The sequence below is a fragment of the Moschus berezovskii genome, chromosome 2, assembly GCF_049115385.1.
Source record: "Moschus berezovskii isolate FMDL1 chromosome 2, NW_MosBer_1.0, whole genome shotgun sequence".
NCBI classification, from domain to species: Eukaryota; Metazoa; Chordata; class Mammalia; order Artiodactyla; family Moschidae; genus Moschus; species Moschus berezovskii.
In genome coordinates this window covers 45687942-45702996 of record NC_142461.1, presented here as the reverse complement: position 1 = coordinate 45702996, position 15055 = coordinate 45687942, and the positions used below count along the sequence as shown (strand labels likewise).

At 35.9% G+C, this 15055-nt stretch overlaps 1 protein-coding gene across 1 annotated transcript in view; it reads left to right on the top strand.

The window, feature by feature from the left end:
• The window catches only part of BMPR2 (bone morphogenetic protein receptor type 2), a 159291-nt gene that overhangs the window by 86512 nt on the left and 57724 nt on the right, over positions 1–15055 (top strand). The window contains exons 2-3 of the mRNA XM_055397814.2: positions 12294–12464; positions 13902–14072. Coding sequence (XP_055253789.1) covers positions 12294–12464; positions 13902–14072 — 342 coding nt within the window. The remainder of the gene's footprint in view (positions 1–12293; positions 12465–13901; positions 14073–15055) is intronic.

The window sequence follows — 15055 nt, the reverse complement described above, 5'->3', positions numbered from 1 at the left end:
TTTTCCATCTATTTCCCATGAAGTGATGGAACCAGATGCCATGATCTTTGTTTTCTGAATGTTGAGCTTCAAGCCAACCTTTTCACTCTCCTCTTTCACTTTCATCAAGAGGCTTTTGAGTTCCTCTTCACTTTCTGCCATAAGGGTGGTGTCATCTGCATATCTGAGGTTATTGATATTTCTCCCAGCAATCTTGATTCCAGCTTGTGCTTCTTCCAGCCCAGTGTTCCTCATGATGTACTCTGCATATAAGTTAAATAAGCAAGGTGACAATATACAGCCTTGACGTACTCCTTTTCCTATTTGGAACCAGTCTGTTGTTCCAGGTCCAGTTCTAACTGTTGCTTCCTGACCTGCATACAGGTTTCACAAGAGGCAGGTCAGGTGGTCTTTTTCAGAATTTTCCACAGTTTACTGTGATCCACACAGTCAAAGGCTTTGGCATAGTCAATGAAGCAGAAATAGATGTTTTTCTGGAACTCTCTTGCTTTCTCCATGATCCAGCGGATGTTGGCAATTTGATCTCTGGTGCCTCTGCCTTTTCTAAAACCTGCTTGAACATCTGGGAGTTCACGGTTCACATATTGCTGAAGCCTGGCTTGGAGAATTTTGAGCATGACTTTACTAGCGTGTGAGATGAGTGCAATTGTGTGGTAGTTTGAGCATTCTTTGGCATTGTCTTTATTTGGGATTGGAATGAAGACTGACCTTTTCCAGTCCTCTGGCCACTGCTGAGTTTTCCAAATTTGCTGGCATATTGAGTGCAGCACTTTCACAGCATCATCTTTGAAGATTTGAAATAGTTCAACTGGAATCCCATCACCTCCACTAGCTTTGTTCGTAGTGATGCTTTCTAAGGCCCACTTGACTTCACATTCGAAGATGTCTGGCTCTAGGTCAGTGATCACATTATCGTGACTATCCTGGTCGTGAAGATCTTTTTTGTACAGTTCTTCTGTGTATTCTTGCCACCTCTTCTTAATATCTTCTGCTTCTGTTAGGTCCATAACATTTCTTTCCTTTATCAAGCCCATCTTAGCATGAAATGTTCCCTTGGAATCTCTCATTTTCTTGAAGAGATCTCTTGTTTCTCCTATTCTGTTGTTTTCCTCTATTTCTTTGCATTGATCACTGAGGTAGGCTTTCTTATCTCTCCTTGCTATTCTTTGGAACTCTGCATTCAGATGCTTATATCTTTCCTTTTCTCCTTTGCTTTTCGCTTCTCTTCTTTTCACAGCTATTTGTAAGGCCTCCTCAGACAGCCATTTTGCTTTTTTGCATTTCTTTTCCATGGGGATGGTCTTGGTCCCTGTCTCCTGTACAATGTCACGAACCTCCTTCCAGAGTTCATCAGGCACTCTATTTATCAGATCTAATCCCTTAAATCTATTTCTCACTTCCACTGTATAATCATAAGGGATTTGATTTAGGTCATATCTGAATGGTCTAGTGGTTTTCCCTACTTTTTCAATTTAGGTCTGAATTTGGCAATGAGGAGTTCATGATCTGAGCCACAGTTAGCTCCTGGTCTTGTTTTTGCTAACTGTATACAGCTTCTCCATCTTTGGCTGCAAAGAATATAATCAATCTGATTTCGGTGTTGACCATCTGGTGATGTCCATGTGTAGAGTCTTCTCTTGTGTTGTTGGAAGAGGGTGTTTGCTATGACTAGTGCATTCTCTTGGCAAAACTCTATTAGCCTTTGCCCTGCTTCATTCCGTGCTCCAAGGCCAAATTTGCCTGTTACTCCAGGTGTTTCTTGACTTCCTACTTTTGCATTCCAGTCCTCTATAATGAAAAGGACATCTTTTTTGGGTGTTAGTTCTAAAAGGTCTTGTAGGTTTTCATAGAACTGCTCAACTTCAGCTTCTTCAGCGTTACTGATTGGGACATAGGCCTGGATTACTGTAATATTGAATGGTTTGCCTTGGAAACAAACAGAAATCATTCTGTCGTTTTTAAGATTGCATCCAAGTACTGCATTTCGGACTCTTTTGTTGACCATGATGGCTACTCCATTTCTTCTCAGGGATTCCTGCCCATAGTAGTAGATATAATGGTCATCTGAGTCAAATTCACCCATTCCAGTCCATTTTAATTCACTGATTCCTAGAATGTCTATGTTCACTCTTGCCATCTCCTGTTTGACCACTTCCAATTTGCCTTGATTCATGGACCTAACATTCCAGGTTCCTATGCAATATTGCACTTTACAGCACCAGCCCTTGTTTCTATCACCGGTCACATCCACAACTGGGTATTGGTTTTGCTTTTGCTCCATCCCTTCATTCCTTCTAGAGTTATTTCTCCACTGATGTCCAGTAGCATACTGGGCACCTACCGACCTGGGGAATTCCTCATTCAGTATCCTATCATTTTGCCCTTTGATACTGTTCATGGGGATCTCAAGGGTAATACCCTCTAAATCCGTGCATGTTGTTCCAAATAGCAAGATTTCATTCTTTTTTTATATCTGAGTAATATTCCATTGTGTATATATAAACCACATCTATTTTTCTTGTATATCCATTGTGTGTATATAAACATCACGTCTAAGTTGATGGGTACTTAAATTGCTTCCGTATATTAGCTATTATAAATAATGTCACAGTGAACCTAGGGGTTCTTATAGTTTTTCAAATTAGTGTTTTCATTTTCTTCAGATAAATAGAAGTTGAATTGCTATCTTGTATGGTTTTGAACTGTGGTGTTGGAGAAGACTCTTGAGAGTCCCTTATACTGCAAGGAGATCCAACCAGTCCATTCTAAAGGAGATCAATCCTGGATGTTCATTGGAGGGACTGATGCTAAAGCTGAAACTGCAATACTTTGGCCACCTCATGCGACGAGTTGACTCACTGGAAAAGACTCTGATGCTGGGAAGGGTTGGGGGCGGGAGGAGAAGGGGACGACGGAGAATGAGATGGCTGGATGGCATCACCGACTCTGTGGACATGAGTTTGAGTGTACTCCGGGAGTTGGTGATGGACAGGGAGGCCTGGCGTGCTGTGATTCATGGGGTCGCGGAGAGTCGGACACGACTGAGCGACTGAACTGAACTGAACTGAACTGATGGTAGTTCTGTTTGTAGTTTTTTGAGGAACCTCCCTACTGTTTTCTGTAGTGACTGCACCAATTTATATTCCCACTATGTACAATGGTTTCCTTTTCTCCACATCTTCATCAATACTTGTTCTTTGTTGTATTTTTGAGAATAGGCTGATAGGTGTGAGGTGTCTGTCTCATAGGGGTTATGATTTGTGTTTTCCTGATGACTACTGATGTTTAGCATCTTTTCATGTGCCTGTTTGCCACCTGTATGTCTTTGAAAAAATTACCTAGGTCTTCTGCCCATTTTTTAAAATTAATTTAATTGGAGGCTAATTACTTTACAATATTGTGATGGTTTTTGCCATATATCAACATGAATCAGCCACAAGTGTACATGTGCTCATTTTTAAATTGTGTTGTTTGGGGTTTTTTTGGGGTTGCGGGGTATTGAGTTGAATGTTGTTGTTCAGTTGCTAAGTCGTGTCTGACTCTGACCCTGTGGACTGCAGCATGTCAGGCTTTTCCTGTCCCTCACCATCTCCCTGAGTTTGCTCAAATTCATGTTCATTGAGTCAGTTATACTCTGTCGTCCCTTGTCCTCCTGCCTTCAGTCTTTCCCAGCATCAGAATCTTTTCCAATGAGTCGACCCTTTTCATCAGGTGGCCAGAGTTTTGGAGCTTCAGCTTCAGCATCAGTCCTTCCAGTGAATATTCAAGGTTGATTTCCTTTAGGATTGACTCTGATATCCTTGCTGTACAAGGGACTCTTAAGTCTTCTCTAGCACTACAGTTTGAAAGCATCAATTCTTCAGTGTTCAGCCTTCTTTATGGTCCAACTCTCACATCCATAAATGACTGCTGGAAAAACCATAGCTTTGACTATATGGACCTTTGTTGGCAAGGTTATGTCTCTGCTTTTTAATATGCTGTCTAGGTTTGTCATAGCTTTTCTTCCAAGGTGCAAGTGACTTTTATTTTAATGACTGCAGACACCATCTGCAATTATTTTGGAGCCCCAGAAGATAAAGTCTGTCACTCTTTCCAATTTTCCCCCCATCTATTTGCCATGAAGTGATGGGACTGGATGCTGTTATCTTCATCTTTTGAACGCTGAATTTAAGCCCGCTTTTTCACTCTCCTCTTTCACCTTCATCAAGAGGCTCTTTAGTTCCTCTTCTTTCTACCATTAGGGTGGTATCATCTGCATGTCTGAGATTGTTGATATTTCTCCTGGCAATCTTGATTTCAGCTTGTAATTCATCCAGCCTGCCATTTCACATGATGTACTCTGCATATAAGTTAAATAAGCAGGGTGACAATTTACAGCCTTGATGTAATCCGTTTTAAACCAGTCCATTGTTCATGTCTGGTTCTAACTGTTGCTTCTTGACCTGCATACAGGTTTCTCAGGAGGCAGGTAAGGTGGTCTGGTAGTCCCATCTCCTTAAGAATCTTTTACAGTTTCTTGTGAGTTGAATGAGTTCATTATATACTTTGGATGTCAGCTCCTTATTGGAGTTGCAAATATCTTCTCCCATTAAGTAGGTTGATTTTTCATTCTGTTGATGGTTTCCTTTGCTGCACAAAAGCTTTTTAGTGTGATACTATCCCATTTGATTATTTCTGCTCTTGTTTCCCTTGCCTGAGGAGACATACCCAAAAAATATTATTACGATTAATGCCTAAGAGCTTACTGCCTAAGAGTTTTATAGTTTCAATCTTACATTTAATTCTGTATCCCCTTTTGAGTTTGTTTTTGTGTATGATGTAAAAAAGTGGTCCAATTTCATTCATTTGCATGTCATTGTCTAGTTTTCCCAGCACCATTTATTTAAGGGACTGTATCCATTGTATATTCTTGCCTCCTTTGGCTTATAGTAACTGAGCGTATAAACCTGGGTTTATTTCTGGGCTTGCTATTCTGTTCTGTTGATCTCTGTATCTCTTTTTGTGCCAGTATCATAGTGTTTAGATTATTATACTTTTGTAGTATAGTTTGAAATTAGGGAATGTGTTACTTCCAGCTTTGTTCTTTTTCAAGATTGTTTTGTTTATTGAGGCATTTTATGTTTCTATGCAGATTTAGAATTATTCTAGTTCTGTGAAAAATACTATTGGTATTTTGATAGGAATTGCATAGAATCTGAAGGTTGCTTGGTAGTATGGACATTTTGATAATACTAATTCTTCCAATCCGTGAGCACTGATAAATGGATTCCTTTGCATTTATTTACATTGTCTTTAATTTCTTTGTTCAATGTCTTATAATTTTCTGAGTACAGCTCTTTCACTTACTTGGTTAAATTTATTCCAAGGCATTTTACTTGTTTTGATGCAATTGTAAATGGGATTGTTTTCTTCATTTTTCTGTTTGTTTGCTCTTAGTGTGTAGAATTTCTAGTGCTGCAAATTTCAGTCTGTTAGTATTGTGTCCTGCAACTTTACTGAATTCATTCACTAGTTCTTATAAGTTTTGTTTTTTTTGGTGAAATCTTTAGGGTTTTCTATATATAATATATCATCCGCAAGTAGTGACAGTTTTACTTCTTTCTTTACTTTTGGATTCTATTTTATTTTCTTGCCTAATTTCTGTGATTAGGACTGTAAATACAGTGTTGAATAGAAGTGTCAAGTAGGCATCCTTGTCTTAGTTCCTGATATTAAAGGAAAAGGTTTCAGCTTTTCATCATTGAGTATTTTGTTAGTTGTGATTTGTCATGTGTGGGCTTAATTATGTTGAGGTGCGTTCATTCTATATCTACCTTGTTGAGAGTTTTTGTCATAAGTGGATGTTGAATTTTATCATCCATTGCAGTTTTAATTTGAATTTTCATGTTAGATTCACATTCTTTTAATGTGAATATTTATTTGCCATGTGTTTGTTTTTAATGTAGGGAAAGGAAATAAAGATGGATAGATCAGTATTATTCTTCTAATTCTAGGAAAAGCTGACCAGCAGAGGCTTCCACATTATAGGGCTCTGGGTCTCAAGGCATCAAAGGAAAGAGCTCTGCTGTGCTTGTTGGACCTTGTTACAAAGAACTAGGCTTCCTTTAAACATTGGCATCCCCAAACTGGAATCTCTCATCTTAAACACTTTGTGCCATAAGTACCTTGTGTTTCTATACATATATACACACATAGTGTGTGTGTGTGTATATATATATATATATACACACTATGATATAGTATGATATTATTCTCTTTATATATATGAAAAGAGTATATATATATAAGGTATACTACTACACAAATGGTTCTTTAAAGCAAGATCCCATAGCACAACCCAGTTCTCCCCATACTAGAACTACTTGGTTAACAGAGATTAGAGATTTTTGAATGCTCTGTAATAAACTTTTAATGGACATATGTATACAATGGGGTGCAGTGTATTTTGTTGGTAGAACATATGGTCTTAGTGTCAAGTTTCTTTTTTGCTAATGTGATACTTTATTTTTCTAGGACATTAATTTTATTTTACTCTAAACAAAAATCCTGATAAAATTGAACATATATACAGATGTTCATAACAGTTTTATTTCTCATAGCCAAAAAAACCTGAAAACTACCCCATAAGCTTCATAAGATGACAAATTAAACAGATTGTGCATCTCATCTACATCATGAAATGCTACTACATAAAAAATAATTATTGATTCATGTGGCAAATTGGGTGAACCTCAAGGAATTTTTGCTCAGTGAGAAAAGTTTCTAAAGGATATGTACTATATAAACACCTGTGAAATATCAATCATTGAGTTGGAGAGCAGGTTAGTGGTTACTATTGATTAGGAATGGGGGATGAAGGGATCATGATTATAAAGGGTTAACGTGAGAGCGATAATACAGTTGAAAGTTTTGATTGTGATAGTATATGACAGAATTGCTTAAATTTTTTCTCACATAGATACGAACATGTATAACTGATAAAATCTGATTAAACTCTGAATTATGCTAATATCGATCTCTTGGTTTTGTTACTACTGTATAGTGATTGTTTGGGATGTTTGCATTGATGAAAGAGGTATTGGACTACTCTCTATTTTTCTTTTCTCGACTGGACTAGCATAAGTTTTATTCAGTGTCCAAAGAATGGAGAAGTGGTAACCTACTTTGCAAATCAAATTGTCTTCCCTGTATTTCTTTTCAACTACCTATGGATATATTGGTATTTAAAAGTAAAAAATCTAACATAAAAATCATTCAAAAACTTTTGTTTTTGAAACATATAAGTAATCATGAATATGTTTTCATGAAAGGTCAAATAATATGATAGTATTTGTTTTTGTTTTTGTTTTTTTTTAATAAAAAGGGCAAATAGTTAATAGTTTCACTTCCCAGGTGATACAGTGGTAAAGAATCTGTCTGTCAATGGGAGACACAGGTTCAAGACCCTGAGGAAGATCCCCTCGAGGAAGAAATGGCAACCCACTCCCAAGATCTTGCCTGGAAAATTCCATGGATAGAGGAGCTAGTTGGGCTGTACAGTCCACGGGGTTACAAAGAATTGGACATGACTGAGTACACACAGAGTTAATATATTCAGTACAGCCTTTTTTTCCTTTCTTTTCTTCCGTCATAAAAGTAAATAGGTAGTATTTTTCAGTGTAAGCATAATGATGCTGATTTATGTCTGTAATGACAGTTAACTGATGCTGACATGATGAAACTATGCCATACCTTTATGCCCTGCATTCTTGATAGTGTTATGTCACACAGTGGGAAATGTAAGACAGCTGAGTATTCTAGAGATGCCACATCTGTTCCTGGGAATTAAATGCTGCATATGATTAGCAAATGCAGATCTCAGAAAGCTTATATAAGAGAAAATGTTTACTTTATTTTCAGTTTTATATGTATATGGAGCAAAATAGTGTATGTTGTCTTTATACTATTTTTATTGCTTCACTTATAGTTTCATGGTCAAAGGACTAGGTGATTATTGCCTATATATATAATCTTTGAGTGGGAATATGATATTGAGTATAATTCGTGTAGATGTGAAAACTACCCTTAACAATGTTGGGGATTTGTAGTATACAAAATGAGTTATGTAAACCTAATCTGGCTCTGGGAACAAGTGAAGTCACCCTCCTGCTTGGTGGGGAAGATATGTATGTTAAATTGATAAAATATAGTACCATATAATGCTAAAGCAGAGCATGAAAAATGGCATTCTGTATATTGGGTATATTATGTGTAAAGGCCTGAAAAGCCCTTGGCATATTCGTGTGGTGGAAAGTGAAGAATGGAGGAATGGCATGAATGCAAGTAGGAGATTGAGTTCTCGGGCTGACTTACCCATTAGGCACAGTAGGCATAGAGTCCAGGGCCCATAATATTTTTTGCAGGCCCATGAAAATGTTTTAATTTGTTTTAAAATCAGATGGAAGAAAATGAAGTTTATTGTTGAAGAAAATGTTCTAATATTTAGTATTAATGTCTTTCTCCCAATGCAGTTATAAAGTATACTTTTTAATGGAGGAAAGGTCCCATGAAAACAAAATGTCCTCGGGCCCACAAAATTGGTCGTGTTCCTATTGGGTCTTGATTATAAATGGCCTTCAATGCTAAATGAAGTACTTGAATTTCATTCTAGCAACTTCAAGGAGCTAACAGATTTTAAGCATGGTTCACTTTATCTTTTATGAAGGTATCTCTGTTAGCAGTTTGGATATGACTATTTGCATTTTAACATAGTTCAGTTCAGTTCAGTCACTCAGTCGTGTCCGACTCTCCGCGACCCCATGAATCACAGCACGCCAGGCCTCCCTGTCCATCACCAATTCCCTGAGTTCACTCAAACTCATGTCCACAGAGTTGGTGATGCCATCCAGCCATCTCATTCTCTGTCGTCCCCTTCTCCTCCCGCCCCCAACCTTTCCCAGCATCAGAGAGTCTTTTCCAGTGAGTCAACTCTTCGCATGAGGTGGCCAAAGTATTGGAGTTTCAGCTTTAGCGTCAGTCCTTCCAATGAACACCCAAGATTGATCTCTTTTAGAATGGACTGGTTGGATCTCCTTGCAGTCCAAGGGACTCTCAAGAGTCTTCTCCAACATCACAGTTATGTTAATCAAAACTGTTTTAGTGCTTATTACAACCAGATAGCACCTCTTTAAAATGAGGAGAGAAATTTTTAAAAGACTCATGTCTAATCACAGTACTTGGTTAAGGATGTCTCTTAAGAGAGCTAATTGACTATACTCAACTGATCAAGATTTGCCTAGCTGTTGACAAATTTAGAAAACCACATGTAAATAATCAGGTCTCTGTATGTGACAGTACAATGCTAAGCTAGACTCTCTCATAGTACTTTTTATTTCATGCCTACTTTGCCTTCACGATTTATGAAGAATCCAAAACTTTCTATAGAGATACTGCTGAAACATTCCAACAAATAACATTAGAAAGCTATAAGCACTCTTTTATGAAACAGATTTCTTTTCTTTGATTTGACCAAAAGGTAGTTTGCTAGACATCTTTATTTTATATGGTAATTTGCTGAATCAAAATTTGAAAGAATTACTTTTAAAATAGCAAAGTATATTTTCCCTATACTAATTAGACTTTTTTATTTAGGCTGTCCTGGGTCATCATTGCTGTGTGTGGGCTTTCTTTAGTTGTAGTGAGCAGGGCCTGTTCTTCGTTGGCAGTTTCTCATTGTGGTGGCTTCTCTGTTGTGGAGCATGGGCTGTAAAGCTTGTGGGCTTCAGTAGTTGCATCAGATGGGTGCAGTAGTTGAGGCTTCTGGGCTTATCTGCTCCGGGACATGTGGGATCTTCCTGGACCAGGGATCAAACTCGTGTCCTGTGCATTGGCAGGTGGATTATTAAATCACTGGACCACCAGGGGAGCCCAGGCTGAAGTAATTGTAAGAAAAAAATGAGTGAAAACTGAGAGACAATAAAGGTATGAGTCAGTGTACCTACATTAGTACTTTTATTGCTTTGATGATATTGGGGTGAAGAGAGAGGGAAACATAAAGGAGATTGGATTTGTTTATTGTCTTTCTCTATAAGGAGTCTTCTAGGTTTCATTCATTGAATTATTTAATAATGGCACTAAAAATTTATGCTGTTATGCTCATGACTTTTGCTGTTTTTCTATTGTAGAAGAAATCCAGGCAGAGGAAAACTTTTTATTTTGTATCATTTCATGATAATATTCGCTTTCTTTTTATTTTTAAATTAAATAAGGCATTTTCTTCTACTTCCAGGTATGGATAGATCCCTATTCATTAACTCAATATTCAATACAAAATTCTAGACAAAATGGATTAGAACAGAAGAGGAGGAGAAAAAATAGACTATCGTGGTTGTGAAAAACTAGAGATGTTTAGTTTATGAATTCATTCTGACCTTTCAAACAATAATTACAAAAAGGGAAGCAGAGTGGGTTATATAATTTCAGCAAGTGAAGGTAGCTAAGGAGCCTTTAACTTTAATCAAGAAGCAGGGATTGGAAGTTAAAATAGGAATGCTTTTTTAAAAGATCTACATTATAGAATTTTGTTTTTAGTTTGCATCTTTTAAGTATCAGTCTCTGTGCTGTATGTACTTTATATGTAGAGATATATTTTATTTTGATCTTAATAATAATTTGTTAAAGTTTGCATATTAGGGTATATCTAAGGAAATACTGATATTAAATATGCAAGATAATATAAATGTTTGTCATTAAAGGAATTTGAATGTGTGACTATTTATGGTAAAATATGGTAGAATCATAATCAGGCTAATGTCCTAAGATTAGTTTTTTTTTTTCTAAGATTAGTTTTTAAGAAAAAGAATATACTGTATTTTCTGACCATTTATTTGATGTAAGTGGATGTCTTCTAGAAGACTGCCTGAAGTAATTTTTAATTGTGGAAATCACATTTTTTTTAAAGTAATTACTCTGTCTCCAAGTAGACTTTAAGATGCTTGAGGGGTGGAACTCTATATTATCTACTTATAAATCACCTATTTACTTAGCCCAGTACTTTGAATGTGGTCTGTTGTAATAAATATGGCAGGTCTATGTTTCTGAATGGACTTGAGCCTACAGTTGTTGGTCTTTCATTTCTTTTCTAGGGTTTGGTCCTTAGTTTTGTATGAGAAACGTTATTTTAATAGATTATCTGTAGGGCTAACATGGGCTTCCCAGGTGGTACATTGGTAAAAAATTCACCTGTCAATGCAGGAAACATGAATTTGATTCCTGGGTTAGGAAGATCCCCTTGGAGTAGGAAATGGCAACCCATTCCAATATTAATTGCCTAGAAAATTCCATGGACAGAAGAGCCTGGCTACTAGCTAGTCAGACCATTAGGAATGTCTGCTTTATGAAACCAGATAAAGATCAGCCATTGCTTTTGATGACCATTTACTTCTTTGGTAGTCTCAGCAGTGTTGGTAAATGTTTGTTAGCTGATAAATTATGTGGCAAATGTACTGAGATTAGTTAAATCAATTGTGTATATGGAGAAAGCTTGAGTTGCATTGAAGATACATTTGGGTGACCTTCAGTATAAGGGATTATTAAGCATTTCTTTTTCTGGCTATTTTATTGATATTTTTAATAATGGAAAATCATTTTCTCTTTGACCCCTGATTGACTTAATATTTAAAAACAGGTCAGGTTTATTAAGGTATAATTTATATAGCATGAAATTCACTCATTTTAAGTGAAGAGTTATTTTTTTTTTCTGATAAATTTTACAAAGCCATGCAAACATTACCACATGTAATTTTGGAACAGTTCCGTCTCTCCAGACAAAAATCATGCATCCATTTGCAGTCAGTCCTCATCCTTAGTTGAATATGGCTAATGATGTTAGGTTTAGCATTTTACAATTTACTGTAAAATATGGTAGAAAGGAATACTGTAGAATTTCCAAAAATTATTCAGCCTTCTAGGTTTGTTGATTTATTTTTAATTTTTAATGATTTAGAGCATGGACATTTTTATGATGATATTTGTTAATTCAGACATGAATATTCCATAGAGTGATGAGAATAATTTGTATAAGAGGGTATTGCTTTTGAGAAATGTGTATTCAGTAAGTTTGCTTCTTGTTTGGAAGTTAACAAACTAATAGAAAATATTATTAAATATTTACAAAATTTCTCAGTTACCCACACCTTGTTAGGAATTTAGTAGAGAAATTTAAAGTGGCTTTCAAAAAGACTATAAAGGCTTTTGTAATAATTTTTTGCAAAGAGTATCATAAAACGAATTTGTCATTTTTTCCTTTGTTTTAGCTTCTCAAAATCAAGAACGTCTCTGTGCATTTAAAGACCCATATCAACAAGACCTTGGGATAGGTGAAAGTAGAATCTCTCATGAAAATGGAACAATATTATGCTCAAAAGGTAGCACCTGCTATGGCCTTTGGGAGAAATCAAAAGGGGACATAAATCTGGTAAAACAAGGCAAGTAATTCTTTTCTGTTTCATACAATTGTAGATTATCTAAGAAGGGCATGGATATAGATTATGACACCATCTGCAGGAGAACAGTAAATTTAAAAGTATGTATTCATGTATGTATTCACAAACAAGCTCCAAATTTACAAAGGGTAATTGATTTTTAACTTATTTTAACAGTATGTTATTACAATGTTAAAAATATAATAACATTCTATGAAGTTTAGAAAATACAGAAAACTGTAAGAGAAATAGATGTCTACAATTCCTTACCTACTACATTGGTTTATTCCCTTCAGGTACGACATTTATACTCCTGTGTTATATGTTTGCGTAATTTTTTTTTCCAAATAAAAAATGTAATATACAGTTTTCCCATTTTAAATTATATCATGGATATTTTCCTATCTTTAAATATTCTTCCACTTTCAACATCTGTATAGTATTACATTGTATACGTGTATCTCAGTTTACTTACATATCACTCTTTTGTTGGACATTATGTTGTTTTCCGGATTTCATTGTAATATAATGCTTCAGTGAATATCTTTGAACATAATTCCTTTGTATCTCAAATAGACCTTTTTAAAAAAAATTTTATGACTGCATTGAGTTTCCTTTGTGGTGCATGGGCATTTTCTCTAGTTTTAGTGAGCAGGGGCTCCCTCTCACTGTTGCAGTGTGTTGGGCTTCTCATCGCGGTGGCTTCTGTTGTGGAGCATGGACTCAGAGAGCACAGGTTCAGTAGTTGTGGCTCATGGGCTTAGTTGCTCCGTGTCATGCAGGATCCTCCTGGATCAGGGATTGAACCTGTGTCTCCTGCATTGGCAGTCAGATTCTTTACCAATGAGCCACCAGGGAAGACCCAAAATAGACTTCTCTTTTTTTAAACACCAAAAATATTTTGTATTGGTATATAGCTGATTAACAATGTTGTGGTAGTTTCAGGTGAACAGCAGAAGGACTTAGCCATACATATGGAATAGACTTCTTGAAGTACAATTTTTAGATTATCAAGCATGAATATTTTAAAGGCTCTTCATAAAAACTACCATGTAACTTTCTAGAAATGTTGTATATGTTTACATTCCCTCCAGCACTGTATGAGAGTATTACTGAATCCTTGTTATCATTATATATCATTATTTTAAAAACCAGAACAATTTAATAGATAAAAAAGTATTCTTATAGATGTTTTAATAATAATTCTTCAGTTAATTATGAATTGAAATATTTTATTAATGGCTTTTTCCTCCCACAAAATGCCTTTTTCTGCTCTGCCTTTTTCTGTTATTTAAAAAAATGTGGTTTCCTTTTGGTTTGCAAGTGTTTTATAACTTATTTGTACTCCATCACATTGTTTGCAGTTTGTTTGTTGTTTTCCTTTTAGTTCTTTCTAATCCTACAGACTCCTAACTTGTTTACATTAATATCGACTTGTAGGATGTTGGTCTCACATTGGTGATCCCCAGGAGTGTCACTATGAAGAATGTGTAGTAACTACCACCCCACCCTCAATTCAGAATGGAACATACCGGTTCTGCTGCTGTAGCACAGACTTGTGTAATGTCAACTTCACTGAGAATTTTCCACCTCCAGACACAACACCACTCAGTAAGTAAAGTAACATACTTTTTCCTGAAAATTCCTTTCTCCAAAGATTTTCAGAATTTAAAATATTATAAAAATATTCAAGTTTGGCCAAAGTAAAAGGGAGAGAGAGTTCCAGCATTATGAGAGTACATCTAGCTAACACCTGAAATCGAAAAAAGGTACACCAGGATTTCCAAGATATAAATCAAAATATAATACTTTCCAACTATATTTTGAAGGGAGTGACAATATTAAGAATGCAACATGTGTGCCTACTTTTTACCCAGCACTCTCATTTGTGGGAAATTGATCTTTGAAGACATACCCGCAACAGTATTAAATGCATACCCATAAAGTATCCATTGCAGTATTGTGTATAACTGCATAGTATTGAAACCATGTAAAAGCCTAAGAATAGATGATTGATTGAAATCCACTATGGTATGCACGTGTAATGGAATACTAACTTTACAGCTATATTTGGAGGTAATGTTAGGTGTGTAAGAAGCTTATATAATATGCTGTCTTTTATGTAAAACATAAAGCTTATCATTACAAAAAGAATTGAAGAAAGGATAAACCAGAAAACAGTGAAGTTGGTTACTTACAAGGGTTGGAAGGAATGGAGCAAAAAGGATACAGGGAAAGAGAGTCCTCTGAATATAGCTTTATGCATGTAGTTTTGAATTTTGGAATCTTGCTGCTAATCTGTGTGTAAAAGTATAATTAAATCATTAAGGATGGGAAGGGGGTGCAATTCCAAACTGAAAACAAACGAGCCCAGTTGTATTTCACATAAACATTATAATCACACTTAAGGGAAAATGAAAGAACTAAGCTTTTTACTAAAACGGTATTTGACTGTATATACTCTTTTATTCAAGATGTGATGTAAGAGATAGTGGGGGTAATTGCAAATAAATACTAAATCTCTTGAGAAGATTTTATTTTCAGAAGTGTGGACAAAGCAGTTCTGAAATTGTAAATATATTTGTATTATAGGA